At 43.4% G+C, this 27,450-nt stretch overlaps 1 protein-coding gene across 1 annotated transcript in view; it reads left to right on the plus strand.

Moving 5' to 3' along the window:
- LOC137342166 (rasGAP-activating-like protein 1) overlaps positions 1 to 27,450 on the plus strand; it is a 213,856-nt gene that overhangs the window by 75,737 nt on the left and 110,669 nt on the right. The window contains exons 8-9 of the mRNA XM_068005891.1: positions 8,497 to 8,588; positions 12,090 to 12,207. Of these exons, the coding sequence (XP_067861992.1) occupies positions 8,497 to 8,588; positions 12,090 to 12,207 (210 nt within the window). The remainder of the gene's footprint in view (positions 1 to 8,496; positions 8,589 to 12,089; positions 12,208 to 27,450) is intronic.

Here is a 27,450-nt window from a genome sequence, read left to right on the forward strand (position 1 = left end):
ATTTTATGTCATGAGGGATTAACATTAATAGCTTTTTTTGGGTATAGTTGATGTGCAGATTAGGTCGTGCATTCCCTGTTCCAGCCATTAGAACCTTATCATCTTGCTACATTTACCTGGCTTGTGCAAGTAAACAACGCTGCTTACAATGGTCAGAGTTGCACTGGCCACATAGTAGTGCTAGGATTTCCTCTGAAACGCTTGCTGGTGAGCATACACAGTGGTACGTCATGTACATGATGAGTTATGTATTATACGTTCCTGCCTGCAGATGCACAGTGGTGCTCTGAGGTTTTGAAGGAATCCGGAGCTCAAAGTGTGTGTGACCTATTTGACCCTCCTTGTATATGCTATATCTAATTATTGGTACGTATTTATCGGGCTGGAATTTCAGACTGGTACCAGCAAGTAGATAAGTGGCCAGTGTCAATTAGTGCCACAATGTGGATTGGCTTCTATAACGAGAAAAATTACATGTAGCAGTCTTTCTGTGATTGTGAAAGATCAATATGGTGTAAGATCTTTCTTATAAATGTTATTGTTTTTATAACTGTCTGTGTGACATGATTTACATCATGGGGTTTGCAAAAAAAAACACTTCAGGATTTCAGTATAAATCACGTTGCTTAAAAGTCAGCATCTAACATGTTTTGCAAATTTCAGAGCCTTGAAATCTCCACCTTCTTTAACTAGTAGCATTTGGTTCCTAATCCCCATGGATAGTTATTCTTTGTCATATTGCCTGACAAGGAACCCTTTTGCGTCACTGCTCCCTGCCAGTGTCTCATGCAAAGAATAGATTAAAAGCCCACTCCAGATGCACCAGACCATTATTTTAAATTTCAGTTCCACAATCGCTGCACAGAAGAACAGTGGGTCCGCCCACACATATCAGCAACTACAAAGCTAATCATCTCCGTCTCCACCAGAGCTCAGTGCTCAGAATTTTCATGCATCCCTTTGTCACCAGTCTGCTTTCACAGGGCAGGTAGATGTCAATTTCACAAGGTGCTTCCATGTTGTAGGTTTCTCTGTCAGACTGAAAATATGAAGATATGCAATTGGTCAAAATTTTAAGTTTACAGGAAAAGCAAATTTATGATTTACCTGCTGAAAATATATTTCATAATGCTGATCTTATTCATTCTCCTCTATTTTAATTTGTTCCAACTGCAGACAGATTATTCTTTTCATTAAGCCCATGTACACGACTAGAAACTGCTCACTTCTGTTATAGAGCCTACCTGTGGTGCATTCTGGAATAGAGAAGCTAAGCTTATGGGGAAAAACACCAGTTTTCTCATTCACTTTACTACATGACTGATCAGGATAAGTTTCCCCTTACAATGATAATAATTCTCCACTTACAGTGAAAATCTGAGTACAAATCATTCATTGTTCAATCCATAAGGAGCATTGTTTGGCCCAGAAGGAACAATAGAATCGGCTTCACAAATCAATGGAAACTGTAGTCTTCAGTCGCAATGTAACTCCATCTACCGCTGAGTGAATTCCTTATGCTGCAGTTATCTGAGAACCAATGATGCAAACTGCGTTAAGGGTATGGGAAAATGGAGGGTTATACAGGGCAAATTCAGCACAACTCTTGGGGTAACTGCCGGAGGTTGGCCGAAAAATGGGGTGAAAGCAGTTCTGCCGAGATTCTGTGGAGAGGAGGCCAGAAAATTTTGGATCTTCCACCCGCTCCCCTCCCTACATCAAGGAGGAGTGGTTAGGGGAGATTCCAAGCTTCCCCAGGGAAATTCTGTCCAGTACATCGTGTGATAGGCCCAATGGAATCCACGGCTGCTGAGAGCAGGCATAGGTTCCATTGTGGGCCTAGCAAGATACCTCAGGAAAAAGATAATCGACCCTAGAGAGGATTGATTATGTTATAGGAAAGGCCCGCTAGCTCCTTTGGGAGCTTAAGTGTTCTGCATCACTATTTCAGTGAGGCCTTTCCTAGGACTCCTTTGCTGCATCAGAATGGCACGGCAGTACTGCGCCATTCGGGCTTTCAGGGCGGGTTCCACTGATGCGTTATCATAGTCACAATACCGCCTGCCCCAACCATGACTCCTTCTCTGCAGTTTTGGATGGGGTCTGCTTCCTTCGGAATTGGCGGACTTAGACCCTGCTCAGCTACACTTCTGCTGATGGAGTGGGGTAGTTGGAGTTTTGGCCCCTAAGTGTATTTTTTGTAACCCTTGCTGTCAATATTTCTTTAATTTACAAATAGGCACTTGGTAGGTGGCAGCTATATAAATACTGTGGCTACAAGAGCAGGTCAGAGGCTGGGTATTCTGCAGCGAGTGACTCACCTCCTGACTCCCCAAAGCCTTTCCACCATCTACAAGGCACAAATCAGGAGTGTGATGGAATACTCTCCACTTGCCTGGATGAGTGCAGCTCCAACAACACTCAAGAAGCTCGACACCATCCAGGACAAAGCAGCCCGCTTGATTGGCACCCCATCCACCACCCTAAACATTCACTCCCTTCACCACCAGCGCACCGTGGCTGCAGTGTGTACCATCCACAGGATGCACTGCAGCAACTCACCAAGGCTTCTTCGACAGCACCTCCCAAACCCGCGACCTCTACCACCTAGAAGGACAAGAGCAGCAGGTACATGGGAACATCCCAACCTGCACGTTCCCCTCCAAGTCACACACCATCCAGACTTGGAAATATATGGCCGTTCGTCATCGTCGCTGGGTCAAAATCCTGGAACTCACTACCTAACAGCACTGTGGGAGAACCTTCACCACACGGACTGCAGCGGTTCAAGAAGGCGGCTCACCACCACCTTCTCAAGGGCAATTAGGGATGGGCAATAAATGCCGGCCTCACCTGCGACGCCCACATCCCATGAACGAGGTGAAATGACGTAGCTGCACTGCACTACATGATGATGATATAGGGCTTCCCCCATGGTACAAAGAGTTTATTCATTTGGTAGCTGAACTATACAGTTTAGGAAAATTCCACATTTGATACCAGGACTGTGCTGCGTGAGTTGATCTTAAGCAAGTGCAGTGATCGGGGCACTGTACAATTGGCTTCACCATTTCTGGGTTAAGGGGGAGAATTAGCCCAGGGCTCCAGCTCATGATTACCCTGCTTAAAGTTCATGGGTGTGGATGTTGACTAAGTGCTGTATTGGGCACAGCTGTGATGCCACCCACAGTCTAATAGCATACCAATGTTCAGCAGAGTCACAGATAAATACTAGCATTTGGGGAGGTACCAGAAGGTGACCACTGCCCATGGAATTGTAGCCCAGAATGCTGAAACCTTCAGGAGAAGAGGGGATGGGAGAAGTCTGGCAAGAAAAAGGTGATGAGTCAGAATGATGATTGTGGAGGCTGATTTTGGGTTATGTTTTCATGCGTCTGTATTGATATTGTTGCAAGATCAACACCAATTCTGCACCTGCCATTCCAGGGTTTTATTGAGCCAGTACAATCTCAATGTGTAACATTATTAAGCCATAAAATGGACCTATAATAATTATTCCCATTCAGCTACGAGTTCTGTCTTAAGGTCACAAGTATGCAGAGAGTGTGATGCCCCCTTTACATTGCAAATTGAAGTAGAAGCAGTTCTGTAATAACCTAGGTTCCCAGGGTTGTGGAATCCAGTTGCATTAGATTGCAGGGCAGAATCCTCACCACTGAGGGTAACAGATAGACAACAGATGCATTTGCAAGTTCCCAGTTGAACAGTTCCCTGAAAGTCCTGATTTGGTACATTGCCGACCTGTACAGGTGGGCTGGGTGCCCAGCCTGACTATAGCTGGAAAAAATAGTGCAGGCAACTGCAGCAACTTGTAGTTGTTGCCAAACCCATCTGAAGGAATGGTTTCCACTCGAGATGCCAGTGGCAGCAGCATCAGCTCATTTGTAATTGTAAATTGTAATTTGCATTGTAAAGTAGCTCTAGTCTTAAACTGCTAAACTGAATCGTGAGTTTTACTATCAAGGTATAGCTGGAGTATAAGATACAACCTGGAACAGGAGATATTGGCAGAGGAGGAAAAAGCATTAATTCAAAAACTCGTAGCAATAACGAATGATAGAATGCTGGATGACAGCAATTATCCACAGTAAGACAGGGTTTCAACTCGAGCAGCAAACCATGCTTTATGATGTTCTGAAATGTGCCATAATCTTGTAACTCATATTGATCATTTTTTCCTCCATGTCATGTATTATGAAATGCCTGTTCTAGAATAAGGAGCAGGAAAGTAATCAAAGCCTGAGAAAAAAAGTGTATTTTAATTAGTTCAAGGTGACCTATTCAAGAACTCAGCTTTTGCATTCCCACACAATAACCTTTAATTGATCATTCAGATCAAATGGTCTTTTAAGAAGGTGTAGTACCAGTTCTTAAAATGTAAATGAAGCTCTCATGAAGCAGTGCCCTACTGCAGACATGCACCAGCCAAACATATCAAGACGTAAAATTTTATTTTTGGATGATTTTTAGACTGCATATTTGCTCATGTGTGATAGCTCCTCCACAAATAAAATTCAACATTTTGGTTCATCGATATCACAACAGCCTATAAATAATGCCAGAATAAAATTAGTCCCAGTGAAGTAAATTTGCCTTGTTGGTTTGCACACCTCACTGTATTTGTGTCTGAATCCACAGGGTATTGTTAGAATAATTCAGACCTCAATAGCCCACATTTGAGTCTTTGCACAATGTATGCTAAACTGTTAATTTTCTTAGCAGATGCTGGGAAACAAATAATTTTTTAAATGTAAGGTGCTTTTCAGGCTGCAATATGGGGCCTAACCCTAATTACATACTATTGGAGCCTTAATGAACCTAGCACAGAACATGTTTGCAGGCTCTCAGTGCTTTTAGCGCTTCTAAAACGCATTATGAGGCATATTGCTCATCAGGCAACGAGCAGACCTTGAGTCTCAGCTCCCCATAATGTGGAGCTTTGCCATGAGATGTGCAGCAATGCCACTGGCACTGAGGACTGTATAATCCGGCCTGATATCAATATTCTAAACACACACCTGGAATTTCCTCGGGGTTTCTCCTGCTCCGTAACTTTGGCAGAAGCAAAGTTTACACATGTAAGTAGGGTTTATGCCAATGTTATGGTGGCTGAAGAAATTCCTGGCCCATTCTTTATCAAAGTGTTTATGATTTTTTTCCTTAAATAATGAACGGCAGAATTCTTCGTCTTGGAAATTGTTTTAACTATTTGCTTATCGAGTGATTAAATGGTACTGATTATTTTTTCAAGCATTTATATTGGATTGTCTCGTACCTTTTCTACCATCAAAGGGGACAGTTTTTAAGTCTAGAATTGCTCTGCACCATTTTTCAGGTAGAGAAGAGCTTAGCAGGCTTGCTGATTCCATGAGATGTTACAATTGCTGTCATATACTGACAGTGGTAACTGCATCAGCTGCACCCATTTCCTTCATTGTCATAACATTTCAAAACTGTAACTGCTGCAGTTTATTTGTGTATAAAAATCCTTCAGTACTTAAATGTAGAACATTGGCAAAGGAGCCTGTGTGTTGTGGTATTACCACCCCTGTCTACCAATAGCTGTATAGTATTATCAGCAGTTCTGCTACTTTCAGTACAATGACTGCCAGACTCCATTTTCCAAATTGAAATAAACCCAATTAGAATAGCTTTTCTTGACATGACTAAAAATACGAAGCCGATTATTTCTAGGCGAATCTCGCATGAATAAGCCAGGCTTCCATTTTTCATATTTTAAAATGCACTTCACCTATACATAGAAACAGTTATAAATAGTGCAGCCAGCCCAATTAATGGGGCCGTTTGGACATCAATCTGAGTCCTCTTAATGGTTTAATTGGTGTGATGCTGTGAATTTGCAGCTTTACACCCTGTTGTGAATTTGCACTTTAAAACTGCACAAAAAGGCAATTCAAAAATACATTTCATGAATTGCCTTAAAACAAATTTTGTCTGCAGTAATGGGATCAGCTTCCATATGTTTGCTGATGACATCCAGCGCTAATTTTCCACCACTTCCCTTGAGCCCGCTACCATCTTTGCCTGTCTGATGAGCTGGAAATTTCTTCAGTTGAACATCAGGGAGATCAAAACCATCTATTTTGGCCCCTATCAAGAATTTTGCTCCCTTGGTACCAACTCCTTCTCCCTCCCTGACTACTTGTTTAAGCTTAATCAGGCTGTGTGCAGTCTTGGCATCCTGTGTGATTCAGAGCTGAGCTTCGAAAACCATATCCTAAACGTCATTAAGACTTCTTACTTCACAACATTGCCTGTTCCCACCCCCACTTCACCCACCACAAAACATTTATCCATCCCATTGCCAGTTCTAGACTTGATTTCCCCAGTGCCGTCCTTGCCAGCCCACTGACCTCCATCCTACTTGTCCAAAATTCCACTGCTCGAATCCTCTCCTGCACTAAGTCCTGCTTGCCTATCACCCCATCCTCACTGATTTACACTGGCTCCCTATGCCCTAATGTATCTAATTTAAAATCCTCATCATCAAATACAAATCCCTCCAGAGCCTCTCCCCATCCTATCTCTTCAATCTCTTCCAGTCTTACATCCCATGCCCTCCGGTCCTCTGATGCTGGCATTCTGTGCATCTTCCCTCGCTCCAACGTCCACCAAAGTTGGAAGACCTTCAGCCACCTCCGCTCTACCTCACTCCCTAAACTCCTTTGCCTCACCATCTTTCGCTGCATTCAAATTTTTGGTCACCTCTTCTAACTCTTACAAAAAGACTTGGTATACTTTCCATTCCCCCTCAATGAAGCATCTTAGGACATTTTTATGTTAACTGCAGGTTGTTTTGCATAAACCATTGAGGCTGGTATGTACAGCTAATAAGTATTGTTTTTTGTATAGCTGATGTTCATTTTGTCAAAGAGAGAAAACTTAATTATACTTGTAATAATTTATCCTTGTACCCCATGAGGCCCATATACCCCTCAGTGTGGCTACAGTTGGTTGAATTGGGATGATGGATAATTCATTGCCACTGATTGGCCACATTACCTCAAGGATATTAAAGCCTTCTGCTGCCTCAATGGGGGACTGAATGGCTTCCGTTGTCATTTCCAGTAATACGCCAGTAAGATTTGGCCATTCCCGTGGAAATTAGGCCGACCAGAAAGTTCTCATTATATCTCAAGCCTAACCATTGCGTAGTTTGCAGAGCCCACAGATGGCCATCTAAAAGGCTGAGGCCAGTCTGCACAACATTCTGAATTTCTGAAAATCCCACAGAAAACGCACATTGAAAGCAACCTCTAGTGTCAACTAAACATGGAGACATAGGGGATTAGAATACAGTCCCCATTCTTGGTTAAAGCCACAGTTAGAGCAGATTTTGATCTAGTTCCCCATCTGCAGCAGTAACCTGCATTGTACCTGGATTACTAATTGGCAGGAGTTCAGTTGCAGCATGCAAGTCTTGCATATGTGAGTGCACATGGAGCATTTCAGTGTGGAAGACGTACAAACCGTGCATACTTTGCTGTGTGGGATGTTGTGGGTTTTTAACTCTTATCCTATTCATACAATGAAACATCCCCTGAAGGTAGAGGCAAGAGGGTTGATTCATGGTGGGGCTTTTTCTATCCCATTGGCCTGCAACTCCTCTAAACTGTAATAACTGGATCTGATGTGTCCTGTAAGTATAATTTATGAAATATGGTTGAAATCTTGCAAGATTATCCAGAATGTTTGACACATTCTACAGAGCAAATTGCAGGAATTATTCTGTTACTTGCAGGATTCCAGTTTTCAAATTGCCTGAGATTTATTCAGTAAGAGGTGCAGAAGTAACTTTCTGTAAATATGCTACTGTGCAGTGCCAGAAGAATTTTTTAAAAATTAAGTGTCGTAAACTGATTTTCCACTTTTCTCTTAGCTAGTGAATGCCTAGTACTGCAGTACATTTTTTTTATTATTCTTGGGACCTGGTCGATACTAGCAAGGCTGCATTTACTGGCTATCCCCAATTGCCCTAAACTGCTGATGTCCTTGTGATGATGGTGCTTCCACATGGTATTAGGTGGGGAATTCTAGGACTTGGACCTAGTAACAATGAAGAATTGTGATATATGTCCAAGTTAGGACGGTGTGTAACTTGGAGGGGATCTTGGAGGTGATGGTACTATTGCACTTGTCCTTTTTGGTCATAGAGGTTATGGAGTTGGGTGGTGCTGTTGAAGTAACTTTGGTGAGTTGGTGCATTGCATCCTGTAGATGATATATACTGTGGCCATAATGTGTGCTGGTGGAGGGGGTGAATATTGAGGCCCGTGGCAGGGGTGTTGATCAAGCAGACTGCTCTGTCCTGGATGGTGTTGAGCCTCTCGAGTGTTGTTGCAGCTACAAGTACAAATACTAGACCAACATGTGCTTGTGTTTGTACCTGCTTTATCACTGCTTGTTGTTGCTTGTACATTTACAAAGGAATATGTCTGTTTCTTTACTAAACAGATTGACTTCAATCTGGATGCCCTTCAGAAGTCTCAAATGGTCAAGGGCTGGTTTCGGTTGATGCCTTTTGAAAAAAATGAAGACGATGCAGGGTAAATAGTTCCGGTTGTTTCATGGTTCTGGATTTCGACTGTCACATGTGCATCATTGCATCTTAGTCATAATGCTAAAAGAACAACCTGGTTGGCAACAGATGAATTTCAAAATGTAGTGGGTGATATCTTCATTGTGTGAGCAGATCTGGATTTTCTCTAAACATGCTTGATCCATGTTGGATCAAATGGGCTTCTTCTGTTTCTAGGAAACTAATAGATTTTAGGAGCAGGAGAAGGCTGTTTGACCCAGCAATCCAATCTCTTTTTGGTTAGTCTTAACCCTCAACTTTGTGCCTCCCACCAAATCCTTCTGCTTCTCTTTCATCAGAAGGATACCTCATTTCTTGAACTCATTCATCCAGTTTGCTTCCCAATAACTGCTTCTATGTGTCTATTACTTTGGGTATGAAATAATTCTGCCTGAATACCCCATTTGAAATAATGCTCTATTTACTCCAAATCCTAAATGATACCCCTAGTTTTTAACCCTTGTTATTGTGAATAATTTGGACTTGTATTTAATAGGCAGAAAATTGTGGGCATTGCATCCCCATTCCTACTATGTGTGGCCAGTGGGGAAGGCTTCCCATTGGTAACATGTGTTCGTAAAATCATCCCTCTAGTGTCATCTTTGATGTCCTGCACTGCACCTTCACTGTCCATGTTGTTGTGCTCAGTACCCCAGTAGGGACTTAATCATTGTCTCATATAATAACATCATCACCTCTTTTGATTTAAATTCTGCCCCTCTGCTAAGTCAATCTAGTTCCGTGTTTGACTTTTCAATAGACTGGGCTGGTTTCAACAAGTTTTTCACAATTATCCCCAAATCTCCTTTTCTTATTACAATGCCACAGGAAATTTCTGCAACTGAACAGAAAATAGCCCCTTTTTACCTGAACAAATGCTTGAAATGTTTGTTTATAAATCCTTGGACCAATTAACCAATGCGTTTAAAAGAATAATATGGGCCCTTTATTCTTTTTGGCAAGTGCAAGGTTTTATTGTCTGGATAAATAAGTTTGGGTCCCTGCCAGCATAATTTTCCATTGGGATGATATGTAAAGCTGTCAACATCAGAGAAATATTATGAGTGAGATTTATGATCACAAAGGGAGACAGATTCCAAACCATTTAAGCACGAAAGGTGATTTTCTGACCTTGCCTTGGTGATGGGAAGCTCCACCTACCAAGAGCGCATGTTGGAAATCCGAGTGCACGCTCTGCAAGATTTTCTAACCGTTAATTTAAATGGTTAGGAAAATCACCTGTGGCCCAAATTTCCAATATCCGTTGGGCGAAGCTCTCTGCAAAATCCCAAACTTTCTTCATCGAGTTGGGTTTATTTTCAGGAGTGAGATACATTAAAAGAGGTGACATTTTAATATAAACATAGGAAGAGGAGTAGGCCACTCAGCCCCTCGAGCCTGTTCTGCCGCTCAATTAGATCATGGCTGATCTGTACCTCAACGCTGTTTACCTGCCTTTGTTCCATATCCCTTGATGTCCTTACCTAACAAAAAAAACTATCGATCGCCATCTTCGAAATTTCAATTGACCCAGTGTCCACAGCTTTTTGGGGATGAGAGTTCCAGATTTCCACTACCGTTCTGTGAAAAAGTGTTTCCTGATTTCACTCCTAAATGGCCAAGTTATAATTTTAAGATTATTCCCTCTTGTTCTGGATTCCCCCACCAGAGGAAATAGCTTCTCTGTACCTACCTGATCAAATCCCTTAATCATTTTAAACAACGTGATTAGATCATCCCTCGACCTTCTAAACTCAAGGGAATACAAGCCAAGTTTATGCTACCTGTCCTCATAATTTAATCTTTTAAGCCATGGTATAATTCTGGTGAATCTGCGCTGTACCCCTTCGAAGGCCAATCTATCTTTCCAGAGGTTCGGTACCCAAAACTGAACGCAGTACTCCAAATGGGGTCTGACCAAGGCTCTGTACAACTGAAGCATAACTTCCTCCCCTTTGTATTCCAATCCCCTTGAGATAAAGGCCAACGTTCCATTAGCCTTTTTGATTACTTTTAAACCAAAATGAATGTGTTTTATTCCAACTGCGTAAGACTTGGTAAGTCTGTGCATTATGACATGTATGTAAACTTACTGCTGATGAGGATAAAGCACTTTGTGTTAAATTATGGTTCCCACCAGTGGTGAGAATGAGCAGATGCATCTGGCCCAGGACATTAAATTTGGGTTTGATTCTTTTCCCCTTGAAGCAGCTAATCATGCTGGGGTACGGTTCCACCGTGGAAAAACATTACGGTGAAACCAAATCCTGTCACCACTCAACTTCCACACACGTGCATTTGGAGCAGGTGTCACTGGATCGGAAGGGAGAACCCACGATACCATTCCCCCCCTCCCCTCATCCTAGCCCAGGTGCATTGAGGCCAGTTCTTGCGTCTGTGTCACTCTTTGGTTGAGATCTGTTACTCAGCGTGGAGTGGGGATTTAACTTTGTATCTTCCTAGTCTGTATGATTGCATTTACCCACTGAGCCATCAGGAAAATCTAGCTGTATTTAACAAATAATTATGATGTCTAATTGTGGGATAAACAAATGACTACAATCCTGTCCCACTGGGAACAAGACTTTCAGTTGTTTTTCTCTGAATTGGCTCTGCTATCGCTCCATCAATGAATTATCCCCATGGGTTTATACAGGTGTATGAGTAAAGAATACATTTTTTGTAAGGAACACACGTGAATCACAAGCATGAATCCAACACTGAGTAACATTGTGACTAAGGCTCATTATTCATGTTAGATAGAACCAGCACTAACTGCCAAAAATGTTCTATGGCCACACAGTTCTTTATTGCCACTAATTGAGGGAAAGATTTTTCTTGTGCCATTCATAGCAAAATTCTAAGCATGCTTATGATTTTGCAGAGAATGGAGGTATAGCTGGGGGGAGACATCAGGAGCAATTCTGGGACTTGAAGCAGGAAATAACCCATGCCAAAAAAATGTGGGTTGGGGTGGGAAATCATTGCCTTCAACCCCCAATAGCTGCGCCTATGACTATAAATAGTGAATCAAGGAGAATTCCTCCTTAGTCTCACAGAAGACAAGATTCTTCAAAACTTTGAATGAATAAAAATCGCTGGGGCTGCAGAATAAGTTTTGTTTATATACTTTGAAGCACAAATCCTAAGAGTTTTCTTAAAGTTTTCCACTTAAAGTACTCTTTAAGTGGAAGATTATAGGTATGTAAAATATATTGTCAGCTTTTCAGAATAATAACTCAATTTAATAAAAAGAGCTACTTAACTATGTTTCCGCTCTGTCAGTGCTTAAAAACGTAATGCTGAGGGGTTATGAATAAATCCTGAGTAAAAAAAAAATGTAGAAGTAATCAGTATAATAATTACATGAGAAGGACCTGCCCCAGGCAGTAATATCTCCTTGCCAACTCCAGATGAACAGCTCCAATGTTTTTCTGATGTCATTGTGATGTTATCTTTATTTTCACAGTGGTAAATTAGGAGCATTACGATTAAAAGTCAGATTGGCAGAGGACCGGATATTACCATCAATGTACTATCAGCCACTGATTGACCTCTTGGTGGAATCTGTGATCTCTCCAGCCAAAGTGAGTATCTGGAGCTCTGTGCATCTCCAACCATATTTGAGTTGATCTGAAATGAACAAGTGATTCTAAGTTGATTCTGACCAATGATTGTGTGCCAGACCTCGTCAAGTTTCAGTTCAAATATTTCAGCTGTGCTCAGTTAAACCAGCTGATTGGCACTTGAAGGTTTGTTTAATTATGACTCTGATGGGTTAAAGTCCTTACACCTCAATTGAAAGCTCCAAAATGCTGGTGGCTAACAACGTTAGTTGTCGGGAATTTATATTTTATAATTCACAACTTGAAGAAATATGAACTGAACAGAGAAAGCCAGCATTGCTTTGTTAAGGTTATGTCATGTCAGACTAATCTAGTTGAATTTTTTGAGGCGGTCACTAATAAGGTAGACAAGGGAGTGTCTATGGATGTTGGCTTTATGGACTTTCAGAAGGTGTTCAATAAGATTATTGGCAAAAATGGGAGTGCATGGAATTGGAGGTAGCCATTTGACTTGGGTTTGAAATTGGTTGGGAGATAGGAGGCAGAGAGTGGGGATAAAGGGAATGTACTCAGATTGGCAGGATGTGACCAGTGGTCTTCCCCAGGAATCTGTCGTGGATCCTCAGGTTTTCACCATATTTATTAATGACTTGGATGAAGGAGTAGAGTGTTGTATATCCATGTTGGAGATGACACTAAATTAGGAGGGACAGTAAGTAGTGCAGATGGGGGCAGATGCTAGGTCATTCACTCTGGACCTAAGAAAGATAAATCAGAATATTTTCTAAATGGTTAGAAACTAGGTACTGTTGAGGAGTAAAGAGATTTGGTAGTCCAAGTACACAAATTATTTAAAGCTAGTAGACAGATACAAAAAGCAATCAAAAAGGCAAATGGAATGTTGGTCCTTATCTCAAGGATCTGGAATACAAAGGGGAGGAAGTTATGCTACAGTTGTATAGAGTCTTGCTTAGGCCGGAGTCTGTGATAGATTCAGTTTTCAATGATGAAAGCACCATGTGCTATAACCCATTTCAACACCCAGAACCCTAGATCTAGTGAGATTTCAGCAGGAAACTTTCTATCAGAACAAAATGTTTGGAAAACCATTTGCAACAATGAGATTCCATTGTACTGCAACAAAAACAGAAAATACTGGAAATACACAGCAGACCAATCAGCAGCTGTAAAGAGAAAAGACAGGTTGTGACATGTCAGATGTGTCTCCCTTTTCAGAATTTAAGAGTAAAGAAGAAGGCGTTTTAGTAAAGTTGGAAAAAAAAAGGAAAAGGAGAAAATGGGGACAGAATCAATATACATGCCACCAGAGCGGGAGCTAATGGGTTGAACGACCTACAAACTGTTTATAGAAAACTATTTGCTGGTATAAAAGATCATAGGAACAGTAGGAGGCCAATCAGTCCCTCGAACCTATTAGGAACATAAGAACGTAGGAACAGGAGTTGGCCATTCAGCCCCTCGAGCCTGTTCCGCCTTTCAATTAGATCATGGCTGATCTGTATCTTAACTCCATCTATCCGCCTTGGTTCTGTAACCCTTAATGCCCTTGCCTAACAAAAAATCTATGAATCTCAGTTTTAAAATTTTCAATTGACCCAACATCAACAGCTTTTTGAGGGAGAGGGTTCCAGATTTGCTCTACTCCTTGCATGGAGAAGCACTTTCTGACTTCACCCCTGAACGGCCTAGCACTAATTTAAGGGTTACGTCCCCTTGTTTTGGACTCCTCCACCAGAGAAATAGTTTCTCTCTGCCCTATTGAATCCTTTAGTCATCTTAAATACCTCAATTAGATCACCCCTTAATCTTCTATATTCAAAGGAATACAAACCTAGTCTATGCAACCTGTCCTCATAATTTGACCCTTTTAGCCCAGGTAACATTTTGGTGAATCATCAGTGAGGTGTTGGAGACACATAAAAAGGGCAGAATAATGTGCAAATAATTAGGAGGGTGAAAAAGACATGGGAGGGGCCCACACAAAGAAAAAGGTGAAAAAAAATGGAGAAAGAGAAAAGAAGCTGCCAAATCAGCAGGTCTGACATTAAAATTCGAAGTGCTGGCAAAACACAACAGAGTAGAATTTCTGTTGGCATAACCAGAAGATCAGTGGAAACCCCATGGAACTTTGACGCCAATGGATCCATCAGTCCGAAGAGAATAAATGGTTCAACATCATGACTCAGACCCTCTGCCAGTGCTGCATTCCGACAAAGCATCTCCACTGAACCTGCCCCTCTCCCCTCTGCCAGACAACAACAATCTGCATTTAAATAGCGCCTTTAACGTAGTAAAATGTCCCAAAGCGTTTCACTGGGGTGATTATCAAACAAAATTTGACACCGAGCCACAGAAGGAGATATTACGACAGGTGATCAAAAACTTGGTCAAAGAAGTAGGTTTTAAGAAGCGTCTTAAAGGAGGAGAGAGAGGTGGAGAGGAATTCCGAAGCTTAGGGTCTTGGCAAGTGAAGGCATGGGCGCCAATGGTGGAGCAATGAAAATCGGGGATGCGCAAGAGGCCAGAATTGGAGGAGCGCAGAGATCTTGGAGGGTAGTAGGGCTGGAGGAGGTTACAGAGATAGGGACCCACCCCACATCACAAGAATATGGAGGATATACCCAAAGTCTGAAGTTGCTAAAGTCGATATTCGGACCAGAGGGCAGTAGTGTGCCCAAAATGATGCAATACTGATCCTGATGCTTGTATTAATCCTGCTTGGAACAGTGTAAGAGACCAGAGACAAAGAGGTCAGAGTGGAATTTGACAGAGTGGTCGCCAAATCGGCATTTGGTCTCCCCAGTGTAGGGTAGAGCGCATCATGAGTTATGAATATTGTCTACGAGATTAGGGAAAGTACACATAAATTATTGTCTTTTCCTTCTATTTTACTTGTTCTCCTTTGTACCATTCTGTCAAAAACATTCCACAGAAACTTTTAATGTAGAATGTTCTGTAATATGTAACAGATGGCTGGAGGAATACTCGTTTGGATGACTGAATGTTACTGAATCCTGAGCATGTGTTGTAGCCTTGGGCATGCTCCCAGATTTTTCTTTTTATGATTTTTAATATCCAGAAATGATGGACGTCTTTAGAACTTACTGTTTCTTTCGTGAAGTTTTACTGACATTCCACTGCAATCAGTTATGCCATGAGGAGAGCACATTTCGATGTTGGGCACAGTGGTGGTACAGTTGAAGTCAGCGGCAGCTCACTTGATAGCGAGAGAGGAGTTTTACAAGATTATGACACCAGACCAGTGTTAAAATAGTTTCAACTGACAAGAATTATTTTTTATTGAATAATCAATTCCCTTATTTTATTGTGATACTATTCTTGTCTTTGTTATGTAGTGGACACAAGAAGGCCGGAAATGAATTGAGGCAGTAATTCAGTCAGTGGATTCAGGTTACTTAATAAACTGGGAGAAAGAAACTTCAATGGTTTGTTCATCATCTGAATTCTGAGAAACGATTACTACCAGGATCTGCATTGGCAGCTTTTATTTCCTCTTTCTCCATTTTCTCACTTTTTCATTTGTGTCAAACCCTCCTATGTCTTTTTCACCCTCCTAATAATCCATGTGAGCACATAACCTAAGCTGCCACTTCAGTGCAGTACTGCGGGAGTGCTGCATTGTCGGAGGTGCTGTCCTTTGCATGAAACAATAAACTGAGGCCTTGTTTGTTCAGGTGGATGTAAACGATCCCATGGTACTAATCAAAGAAGAGTAGGCAGTTCTTCTAAGTTCTTGGCCAACAATCTTGCCTCAATCATCACCACCAAAAAGGTCATTTATCTCGTTGCTGTTTGTGGGATCCTGCTGTGGAGAAATTGGCTGCCACATTGTAATTCATTGGTTCTGAAGCACTTTGACACGTTCTAAGGATGTAAAAGGCACTATATAAATGCAAGTTCTTCTTATCTCATTTTTTTACAGCTATTCAAGACTTTTTAATTTTGTCTATCTGTGTAAAGTTTGAGAAGCTTCATACTTCAACTACCACACTTAATATATTAAATGCCTTGAGTATATTATGCACTTCCTGTAACACTTTTTGATGTAATCTGTCTGTCATGCTATTTCAATCACATATTTGGCTGTTACACTAAAAAACACAATTTTGAGTGCTATTTCTTCGAGCAACCACTGATTGGCTGATTCCTGGCACGTGACTTACGCCCAGTTTTGGTCATCTCAGCCTTGGTCCTCCCAGATACTTATTCCTGATTGGCTGAGTGGATCATATGGTCAATTCCAGCTTTGTTCTCCCAGCTGTAACTCTCAGCTCCATCATAAATCAGAAGGCCTAACTCCAGTAGCAGCTTTCTCCAGGTAAGTTTTCCCAGCCTCACTCCTTCCTTGCTTGACATTTCTTTTTTTTTGTTCCCTGTTTTTTTGTGTGCTGATTATTTTTTCAGCTTACGCTGTTTCATGCCCCCTTGTGTGCTGTTTTTTGCCTTTTCTGTTGTTTCAAACCCTGTGGCACATTAGCTTTTCTCTTTGCCCCCCATTGTCTGTGTGCTCTATCTTTTCTCTTTCCAAAACACCTTTTCTCCATGGGCTTTTCTTTTTGAAGGCCTGTTCTCCTCCGTCCTTTTTCTCTCTTTTTAATTCCATTGCCTGCTTTCCTTTTTCAATTTTCTCAACTCTTCTACTCCACTCTCTTATTTTCCTCTTCCCCTTCCTGTTCGCCACTGTCTTTTTTTTCCCTAATCACCAGCCCAAATTCTTAGTATCCTTGCTTGCTCACCCACTCACAACAAGGTAGATGAATTGACGGCACAAATAGAAGTAAATGGATATGATCTAATTGCCATTACAGAGACGTAGCTGCAGGGTGACCAAGGCTGGGAACTGAATATTCAACATTTAGGAAGGACAGGCAAAAAGGAAAAGGAGGTGGGGTAGCGCTGTTAATAAAGGAAGAGATCAGTACAATAGTGAGAAAGGATCTTGGCCCAGAAGATCAAGATGTAGCATCGGTTTGGGTGGAGCTAAGAAACAGCAAGGGGCAGAAAACATCGGTAGGAGTTGTTTATAGGCCACCAAACAGTAGTGGTAATGTAGGGCATGGTATAAATCAGGAAATTAGAAGTGCATGTAACAACGGTAATACAGTAATCATGGGGGACTTTAATCTACGTATAGATTGGGCAAACCAAATTAGCACTAATACTGTGGAGGATGAATTCCTGGAATGTATACGAGATGGTTTTCTAGATCAATATGTTGAGGAACCAACTAGGGAACAGGTTATTTTAGATCTAGTATTGTGCAATGAGAAAGGGTTAATTAATAATTTTGTTGTAAAAGAGCCCTTAGGGAAGAGTGATCATAATATGATAGAATTCTTCATTAAGTTTGAAAGTGATGTAGTTCAATCCGAAACTAGGGTCTTAAATCTAAACAAAGGAAACTACAAAGGTATGAGGCGCAAGTTGGCTGTGGTTGATAGGGGAACTACATTAAAAGGAATGATGGTAGACAGGCAATGGCTAACATTTAAAGAATTAATACATAATTTGCAACAATTATATATTCATTTAAGGCACAAAAACCCAACAGGAAAAGTGGTCCAACCGTGGCTAATAAGAGAAACTAAAGATAGTATTAAACAGATACTTTGGGCTCAATTTTAGGGGGAAATTGCGGGTGCGTTGGGGGCGGGGGGTTCAGAAAATTGCAGAAATCCTGCTCGGGTTCAGAAGCTGGCTCCAACCCGCCGACTTCCGAGTTTCCCAAGGACGTACTTGTGTGTACACGGACGACTGGAAACCGGAAGTCCCACCAGCAATTAAAGCCGGCGGGATGACAGTTAAAGAGCCAAATGTACCTCATTGAGGTACTTAAGGCACTTTACCTGTGACAGATTAAGTGATTGTAACGATTTTTAATTTACCTGGGTGGCTTGCCCACCGCTTCTGATTTACCAGGCATGAAGGGCTGGATCAGGGAAAAAGAAACAAAATAAAGTACATCAAAAACCATAGAAGGAAGTTTAAACACAAAATCAACCTACCCTTCCACCCTGCTCCAAAAACCGATGTCTCCCTTTCCGATCACCCCCTCATCACCCCCTCGATGTTCTCCCGATGTCTCCCTCTTCACCCTCCCGATGTCCCCCTCTTCACCCTCCTGATGTCTCCCTCTTCACCCTCCCGATCTTCCCCACTTCACCCTTCCGATCTTCCCCTCTTCACCCTCCCAATCGTCCCTTCTTCACTCTCCCGATCTTTCCCTCTTCACTCTCCCGATCTTCCTCTCTTCACCGTCCCGATCTTCCCCTCTTCACCCTCCCGATGTCTCCCTCTTCACCCTCCCGATGTCTCCCTCTTCACCCTCCCGATCTTTCCCTCTTCACTCTCCCGATCTTTCCCTCTTCACCCTCCCGATCTTCCCCTCTTCACCCTCCCGATCTTTCCCTCTTCACCCTCCCGATGTCTCCCTTCTTCACCCTCCCGATCTTTCCCTCTTCACTCTCCCGATCTTTCCCTCTTCACCCTCCCGATGTCTCCCTCTTCACCCTCCCGATCTTTCCCTCTTCACTCTCCCGATCTTCCCCTCTTCACTCTCCCGATCTTTCCCTCTTCACTCTCCCGATCTTCCCCTCTTCACTCTCCCGATCTTTCCCTCTTCACTCTCCCGATCTTCCCCTCTTCACTCTCCCGATCTTCTCCTCTTCACTCTCCCGATCTTTCCCTCTTCACCCTCCCGATCTTTCCCTCTTCACCCTCCCGATCTTCCCCTCTTCACCCTCCCGATCTTCCCCTCTTCACCCTCCCGATCGTTCCCTCTTCACCCTCCCGATCTTTCCCTCTTCACTCTCCCGATCTTCCCCTCTTCACCCTCCCGATCTTCCCCTCTTCACCCTCCCGATCTTCCCCTCTTCACTCTCCCGATCTTTCCCTCTTCACCCTCCCGATCGTCCCTTCTTCACTCTCCCGATCTTTCCCTCTTCACCCTCCCGATCTTTCCCTCTTCACCCTCCCGATCTTCCCCTCTTCACCTTCCCGATCTTTCCCTCTTCACCCTCCCGATCGTCCCTTCTTCACTCTCCCGATCTTTCCCTCTTCACCCTCCCGATCTTCCTCTCTTCACCCTCCCGATCTTTCCCTCTTTACTCTCCCGATCTTCCCCTCTTCACTCTCCCGATCTTTCCCTCTTCACCCTCCCGATCTTCCCCTCTTCACTCTCCCGATCTTCCCCTCTTCACTCTCCCGATCTTCCCCTCTTCACTCTCCCGATCTTCCCCTCTTCACTCTCCCGATCTTCCTCTCTTCACCCTCCCGATATTTCCCTCTTCACTCTCCCGATCTTCCTCTCTTCACCCTCCCGATCTTTCCCTCTTCACTCTCCCGATCTTCCCCTCTTCACCCTTCCGATCTTCCCCTCTTCACCCTCCCGATCGTCCCTTCTTCACCCTCCCGATCTTTCCCTCTTCACTCTCCCGATCTTCCCCTCTTCACTCTCCCGATGTCTCCCTCTTCACCCTCCCGATGTCTCCCTTCTTCACCCTCCCGATGTCTCCCTCTTCACCCTCCCGATGTCTCCCTCTTCACTCTCCCGATGTCTCCCTCTTCACTCTCCCGATCTTCCCCTCTTCACCCTCCCGATCATCCCTTCTTCACCCTCCCGATCTTTCCCTCTTCACTCTCCCGATCTTCCCCTCTTCACCCTCCCGATCTTCCCCTCTTCACCCTCCCGATCTTTCCCTCTTCACTCTCCCGATCTTCCTCTCTTCACCCTCCCGATCTTTCCCTCTTCACCCTCCCGATCGTCCCTTCTTCACCCTCCCGATCTTTCCCTCTTCACCCTCCCGATCTTTCCCTCTTCACCCTCCCGATCTTTCCCTCTTCACCCTCCCGATCTTTCCCTCTTCACCCTCCCGATCTTTCCCTCTTCACTCTCCCGATCTTCCCCTCTTCACCCTCCCGATCTTCCCCTCTTCACCATCCCGATCGTCACTTCTTCACCCTCCCGATCTTCCCCTCTTCACTCTCCCGATCTTCCTCTCTTCACCCTCCCGATGTCTCCCTCTTCACCCTCCCGATCTTCCCCTCTTCACCCTCCCGATCTTCCCCTCTTCACTCTCCCGATCTTCCTCTCTTCACCCTCCCGATGTCTCCCTCTTCACCCTCCCGATCTTCCCCTCTTCACCCTCCCGCTCTTCCCCTCTCCCCCTTGCTCTTCCCCTCTCCCCCGATCTTCCCCTTTCCCCCCGATCTTCCGTTCCAGTGCCGGATGACGTCTCGCTCTCTCTCTTTCCCGCACCCCCCCCCACCCCCCCCAGCTCACGTTGCAGCTCCTGACGGCAGCCAGCCTGTCAACCAGGCTGGCTGCCAGGCGCAAAACCTGGAGAGGACGTTAATCATCAGCAATCACCGTGTGATCGTGTGGGAAATGGTAAGTTTTGTTCATGTGGGTTTGCGACGTGCACCTTCACCCTCCCGCTGCCATACCGCCACCATTGCAAAATCGAGCCCTTTGTGTCTGTCTTCATGGAAGAAGACACAAAAATCCTCCCAGAAATACTAGAGAACCAAGGGTCTGGCGAGAATGAGGAACAGAAAGAAATTAGCATTCGTAAAAAAAATAGTACTAGAGAAATTAATGGGACTGAAAGTCAATAAATCCCAAGGGCCTGATGATCGACATTCCAGGGTTTTGAAAGAGACGGCTATAGAGATAGTGGATGCATTGTTTGTCATTTTCCAAAATTCTATAGATTCTGGAACAGTTCCTGCAGATTGGAGGGTAGCAAATGATACCCCACTATTTAAGAAAGGAGGGAGAGAGAAAACAGGGAACTACAGACCTGTTAGCCTGACATCAGTACTGGGAAAATTCTAGAATCTATTATAAAGCATGTGATAACGGGGTACTTAGAAAATAATAATAGGATTTGGCAGAGTTAACATGGATTTATGAAAGGGAAATCATGTTTGACAAACCTATTGGAGTTCTTTGAGGGTGTAATTAGTAGAATAGATAAGGGGGAACCAGTGGATATGGTGTATTTGGATTTTCAGAAGGCTTTCAATAAGGTCCCACAGAGGAGGTTGGTGAACAAAGTTAGAGCACATGTGGGGTGAGGTGAGAGTGACTGCCCTTGACATCAAGGCAGCATTTGACTGAGTGTGGCACCAAGGAGCCCTAGTAAAATTGAAGTCAATGGGAATCAGGGGGAAAACTCTCCAGTGGCTGGAGTCATACCTAGCACAAAGGAAGATGGTAGTGGTTGTTGCAGGCCAATCATCTCAGCCCCAGGACATTGCTGCAGGAGTTCCTCAAGGCAGTGTCCTAGGCCCAACTATCTCCAGCTGCTTCATCAATGACCTTCCCTTCATCATAAGGTCAGAAATGGGGATGTTCGCTGATGATTGCACAGTGTTCAGTTCCATTCGCAACCCCTCAGATAATGAAGCAGTCCGAGCCCGCATGCAGCAAGGCCTGGACAACATCCAGACTTGGGCTGATAAGTGGCAAGTAACATTCGTGCCAGACAAGTGCCAGGCAATGACCATCTCCAACAAGAGAGAGTCGAACCACCTCCCCTTGACATTCAACGGCATTACCATCGCCGAATCCCCCACCATCAACATCCTGGGGGCCACCATTGACCAGAAACTTAACTGGACCAGCCATATAAATACTGTGGCTACAAGAGCAGGTAAGAGGCTGGGTATTTTACGGCGAGTGACTCACCTCCTGACTCCCCAAAGCCTTTCCACCATCTACAAGGCACAAGACAGGAGTGTGATGGAATACTCTCCACTTGCCTGGATGAGTGCAGCTCCAACAACACTCAAGAAGCTCGACACCATCCAGGACAAAGCAGCCGCTTGATTGGCACCCCATCCACCACCCTAAACATTCACTCCCTTCGCCACCGACGCACTGTGGCTGCAGCGTGTACCATCCACAGGATGCACTGCAGCAACTCACCAAGGCTTCTTCGACAGCACCTCCCAAACCCGCGACCTCTACCACCTAGGAGGACAAGAGCAGCAGGCACATGGGAACAACACCACCTGCACGTTCCCCTCCAAGGCACACACCATCCTGACTTGGAAATATATCGCCGTTCCTTCATCGTCGCTGGGTCAAAATCCTGGAACTCCCTTCCTAACACTGTGGGAGAACCTTCACCACACGGACTGCAGCGGTTCAAGAAGGCGGCTCACCACCAACTTCTCAAGGGCAATTAGGGATGGGCAATAAATGCTGGCCTTGCCAGCGATGCCCACATCCCATGAACGAATATAAAAAAAAACATCGAATTGGGGGTAATATACTGGCATGGATTGAGAATTGGTTAACAGACAGAAAACAGAGAGTAGGAATAAATGGGTCTTTTTCACGTTGGCAGACTGTGACTAGTGGGGTACTGCAGCGTTTGGTGCTTGGGCCCCAGCTATTCACAATCTATATCAATGATTTGGATGAGGGGACCAAATGTAATATTTCTAAGTTTGCTGATGATGCAAAACTAGGTGGGAATCTGAGTTGTGAGGAGGATGCAAAGAGACTTCAAGGGGATATAAATAGGCTAAGTGAGTGGGCAAGAACATGGCAGATGGAACATAATGTGGAAAAATGTGAAGTTATCCACAGGATAGCTGGTAGGAAGAACAGAAATGCAAAGTATTTTTTAATGGTGAGAGATTGGGAAATGTTGACGTTCAAAGGGACCTGGTGTCCTTGTACATGAGTCACTGAAAGCTAACATGCAGGTGCAGCAAGCAATTAGGAAGGCAAATGGTAATTTGGCCTTTATTACAAGAGGATTTGAGTACAGGAATAAAGCTGACTTACTGCAATTATATAGGGCCTAGTGAGACTGCACCTGGAGTATTGTATACAATTTTGGAATGCTGATCTCAGAAAAGATATGCTTGCCATAGAGGGAGTGCAACGAAGGTTCACCAGACTGATTCCTGGGGATGGCGGGATTGTCATATGAGGAGAGATTGAGTAGACTAGGCCTGTATTCTCCAGAGTTTAGAAGAATGAGAGGTGATTTCATTGAAACATACAAAATTCTTACAGGGCTCGACAGGGTAGATGCAAGGAGAATATTTCCCCTGGCTGGGGAATCTAGAACCAGGGGTTCACAGTCTCAGAATAAGGGGTAGGCCATTTATGACTGAGATGAGGAGAAATTTCTTCTCTCAGAGGGTGGCAAATCTTTGGAATTTTCTACCCCAGAGGGTTGTGGAGGCTCAGTCATTGAGAACATTCAAAACAGAGATCGATAGATTTCTAGATATTAAAGGCATCAAGGGATACGGGGATGGTGCAGGAAAATGGTGTTGAGGTAGAAGATCAGCCATGATGTTGTTGAATGGCGGAGCAGGCTCAAGGAGCCGGATGGCCTACTCCTGCTCCTATTTCTTATGTTCTTACATTCTAATGTTCACGCGTCACCATTACAATTGCCCCCACTACTCGCTGCCCCATTACTTCCTCCATCCCTCAACTTCCTACTACCCTCCTCCCCCTTTCATACTGGTACCAAATACTCAAAATTACAGTTAGTAGCACTCTCACTTTTGAGTCAGAGGATTGGGGGCTCAGGCCCCCGTTCTGGATATGAGCACATAATCTAGGCTGACACTGCAGTGCAGAACTGAGGGATGCTGCCTTGCCAGAGGTGCTGTCTTTCAGATGAGTCATTAAACTGAGGCTCTTTACCTCTACTGAGGCAGATGTCAAAGATCCCATGAAACTATTGAAAGAAGAGCAGGGAGTTTCCTTGGCATCCTGGCCCACATTTCTTTCTCAACCAACACCCCCAAAAACAGATTATCTGGCAATTCATTCCTTTGGTATGTGTGGGACCTTGCTGTGTTTGCCGACATAACAACAGTAACTTCACTTCAAAAGTAATCCATCGGCTGCATAGTGCTATAGGATGTTCTGAGAAATGTGGTGAAACACTATATAAATGCAAGATCTTTTTTTATTTCTTACCCCGCAAAAATTCTAAATATTTTCCAATTCGTCACTTCCCACCTCACTTAGTTATTGCCACACCTATCCCAATACCTTATAAACCAAATAACCTGCTCCAACTAGCCACATTGTTTCAACTACTGTACTAATGTAGCAACGTGACAACATTATCACTCCTTCTAAACGAGCATACGTCTCATGAGCAATGCTGTGGGAGATCAACTACTGTGTGCATGTATGTTTGTGTGTGTGTAAATAAAATATATTTGTATTTGTGTATACATAAAGAGCTTCAAAAGGTTTTGCTGCTCACAATTTCAGTATTGGAGACAAATTCCTCTGTGTGCAAAATATATTGAAATCATAAACTCATTTCTAAAGAATGCATTTATAAATTTGCTAGACATGGCACACAGAGGGAATTTCCCCCATGGTTGGTTAACACCGAGTGATGTTCCTCACATGTTATTAGGTAATTTTGGGTGGTAAAATATGGAAGAGTTCACCATCCTGCATATAAAGTAGAAAGTAGCCTGGAAGTGCAGGCAGCCTGGTACTAGAAAGTGGCTGAATCTTGACTTTCAACCTGAATGTCATAAGTTCAAGCCATTTAATTTTGTTTGCCTGGATGAGGTTTGTCAGGTTTCAATGGGCTACCTGATGAAAGCCTGGCAGAAGGGGGTTCATTTCCTATTTCACCGCCAGGGTGGTAACCTGGTAGAGGGTTTATAGAACCTGCCCGATTTCCATTCCATTGATTGCAAAGGAATTTCACACAACCCTGTGTGTTAATAATTGTGCAACATAATTTCAAGTTCAAAGTCGTTAAATGTCGGAAGTAAATGTTTCATGGCTTTGAAATAGTTTCCATCCGATTTTCCATGGTTAAAAATACACTGGTGTAAAACTGCCTGCAGCATTTTACAGAAATATTTCTGTCAATCCTTGTTGGGTTTTTCACCTACATGATGTATTAATTCCCATTGATTTCTATGGTAAAGGTCTTGGTCTGTTTGACTGGGCTCTTTGTCCACTTTGAAAATTCTTTTGTAAAATCTGGGTGTTGCCATTTTCCCTGAGTCTCCACAAATTAATCACCTTGAAGAATTGGGCATGTTGAATGATTACTTGTTAGTATATCAGATGTTCTTTTAAACAAATAAGGCACTGAATAATCTAATTAGAAGCACTAATATTTGTTCCAAATTGAGTAAAACCCTTTCATAATTAAATCTATATATGTCATGACAGAATGGCTTTGTCAGGAGTTCTGTTGTATTAAGAGTCTTAATTTACTATAGTGGCATTTCTAAGGATTTTTTTTATTGAATGCAGTTCAAATGACAGAATTTCAGTATGTTTACATCATTGAATTTTGCTATAGTCTGTGCAGCACCACAGCATTGATGCTTATGTAAGTGAGGAAATTGGGAATTCAGATAGGGGTAAGTGTTCTGATTAACATTTGGCTAAGACCCAAAAATACCATGTATTCTAATTGTAAGGTGTGATGCATCTCCCAAGTAATTAATTTTTCTTTGGAATTGTATGGTGGGAGAGTGATTTGGAACTGTAGCTTTAAGAAGTGAAGTGATGGCAGTGAAGAAGGAAGCTCTGGCTGCATTAGGAATGATAATGGCAGCATTGAAAGAGAATGACCTGTGATTTTAGAAAGGATACCAATGGCTTAAGTTGGTGGCACTAGTGGCTGCCTTGGTTAGAGGAGTAGGTGACATCTCCAAAGGTATCTGCAGGTACAGACTATACAGACAGAACGTGAATAAATGAACAAGAGATAGTGGTTTGATTAGGGTCAGTGTCTTCTATCCTGCCAGTTTAAAGAGAAGGTTAATGCAAAATGAAGGGTGCTATAAGAAGTAACTGGTCAAATAACCAGGTGCATTCAAAGGAAAGGTCAATTTAGTATTGGTATGGTTCTTAGAATTAATTTCTTGAATAATTTTGGTCAGCACCAAAACTGTCATCACCTAGAATAAATCTGGCAGTTCCAGAGGGAAAGATATAGGGAAAGGCTCCCCATGTTACGCACCATCCCTAGCTCAATCACAGGACTCAGCCGATGCTGCTGCCTGTTGGCAACTTGCTGGGAGGCGCGTGAGGTCTCTGGAGACTACCCCTGTGATTTTCTGTCTCTGCCTCTTGGTGAAAGAGCAGCTGGTCTTCATTCTCGAACTCCCTGTGTGGGGGTTTACAGGACAAGCCTGCTCTGTGGCACAGTGCAGTGTTACTTCAGTGAACCAGGCCACTGTGCCACCCAGAACTGCTGTGGTTTAAAATCGATTTCCACCACCAATCCTGGTGTTTGGAATTTATACTGGTCGAAGGCTAATCAAAATTAACTTTAAAAAAAAATCTCTACTATAAATGTTAGGGAATTTTAATGGGGAACAGGCTTTTTTGGATTCCCACTAGCTTGTTGGCAGTGAGACAATAAGTTAACATTGTTTCTTGCTCGTTAATGAATGTTAACTATAGAGTGTAATGTCTCATTAAATGACTCGGACTGTTAGGTATAATCTGCCTTGATTGTTGGTATCTGCCTTTGAGTAAACAGGCAGTTTGTTTTTTTTAAAGATAGAGGGCGCTAAATTGGGCCGTGTAGCGCCTGTTGTTTCGGCGCTGCACGGTCTCTCCGACATCCAAGATGGCGTCTTGGATGCGCATGCACGTTTCCTGCATGACGTGCGCCATCTTGGTATAGGAGATCGTGCAGGCGCAGATAACGAATGCTGGGATCATGTAAAGTAGGGAGAAAATGGCTTCAATCAGTGTGCAACGCTGATTTAAAGTGATGGACACCATTTTGGGACTTAACGCCCAAATCAACGCACAGTCTTAACCCCGACCATCTAGACGTGTCTTAGAGTGCCTGGAGAACCCCCCACCGGCGCTATTTAAAGGGACCATGCAGGATTTAAAGGTTAGAGGCTGGATTATTGCTTCTGGCTGCCGAGACATTTGTAACTGTTTTTGGAGTTCTCCTAGACTTCAATACTAGGACACGGGGACATAGCCAGGACGTGCACGAGTGAAGTTAGGAAATGCTTCTACATGCAAAGTGGGGGAAACGTTTGGAATGCTTTTTTGCAGACGGCAGTTGATGCTAGCTCACTTGTGAATGTTAAATCTGAGATTGATAGGTTTCTGTGAACCAATGGCATTAAGGAATATGGGGCTAAGACAGGTATATGGAGTTAGGTCACAGGTTCGCCATGACCTCACTGAATGGTGGAACAGGCTTGACGGGCTAAATGCCACTG

The sequence above is a fragment of the Heptranchias perlo genome, chromosome 25 (genome assembly GCF_035084215.1).
Source record: "Heptranchias perlo isolate sHepPer1 chromosome 25, sHepPer1.hap1, whole genome shotgun sequence".
Classification (NCBI taxonomy): Eukaryota; Metazoa; Chordata; class Chondrichthyes; order Hexanchiformes; family Hexanchidae; genus Heptranchias; species Heptranchias perlo.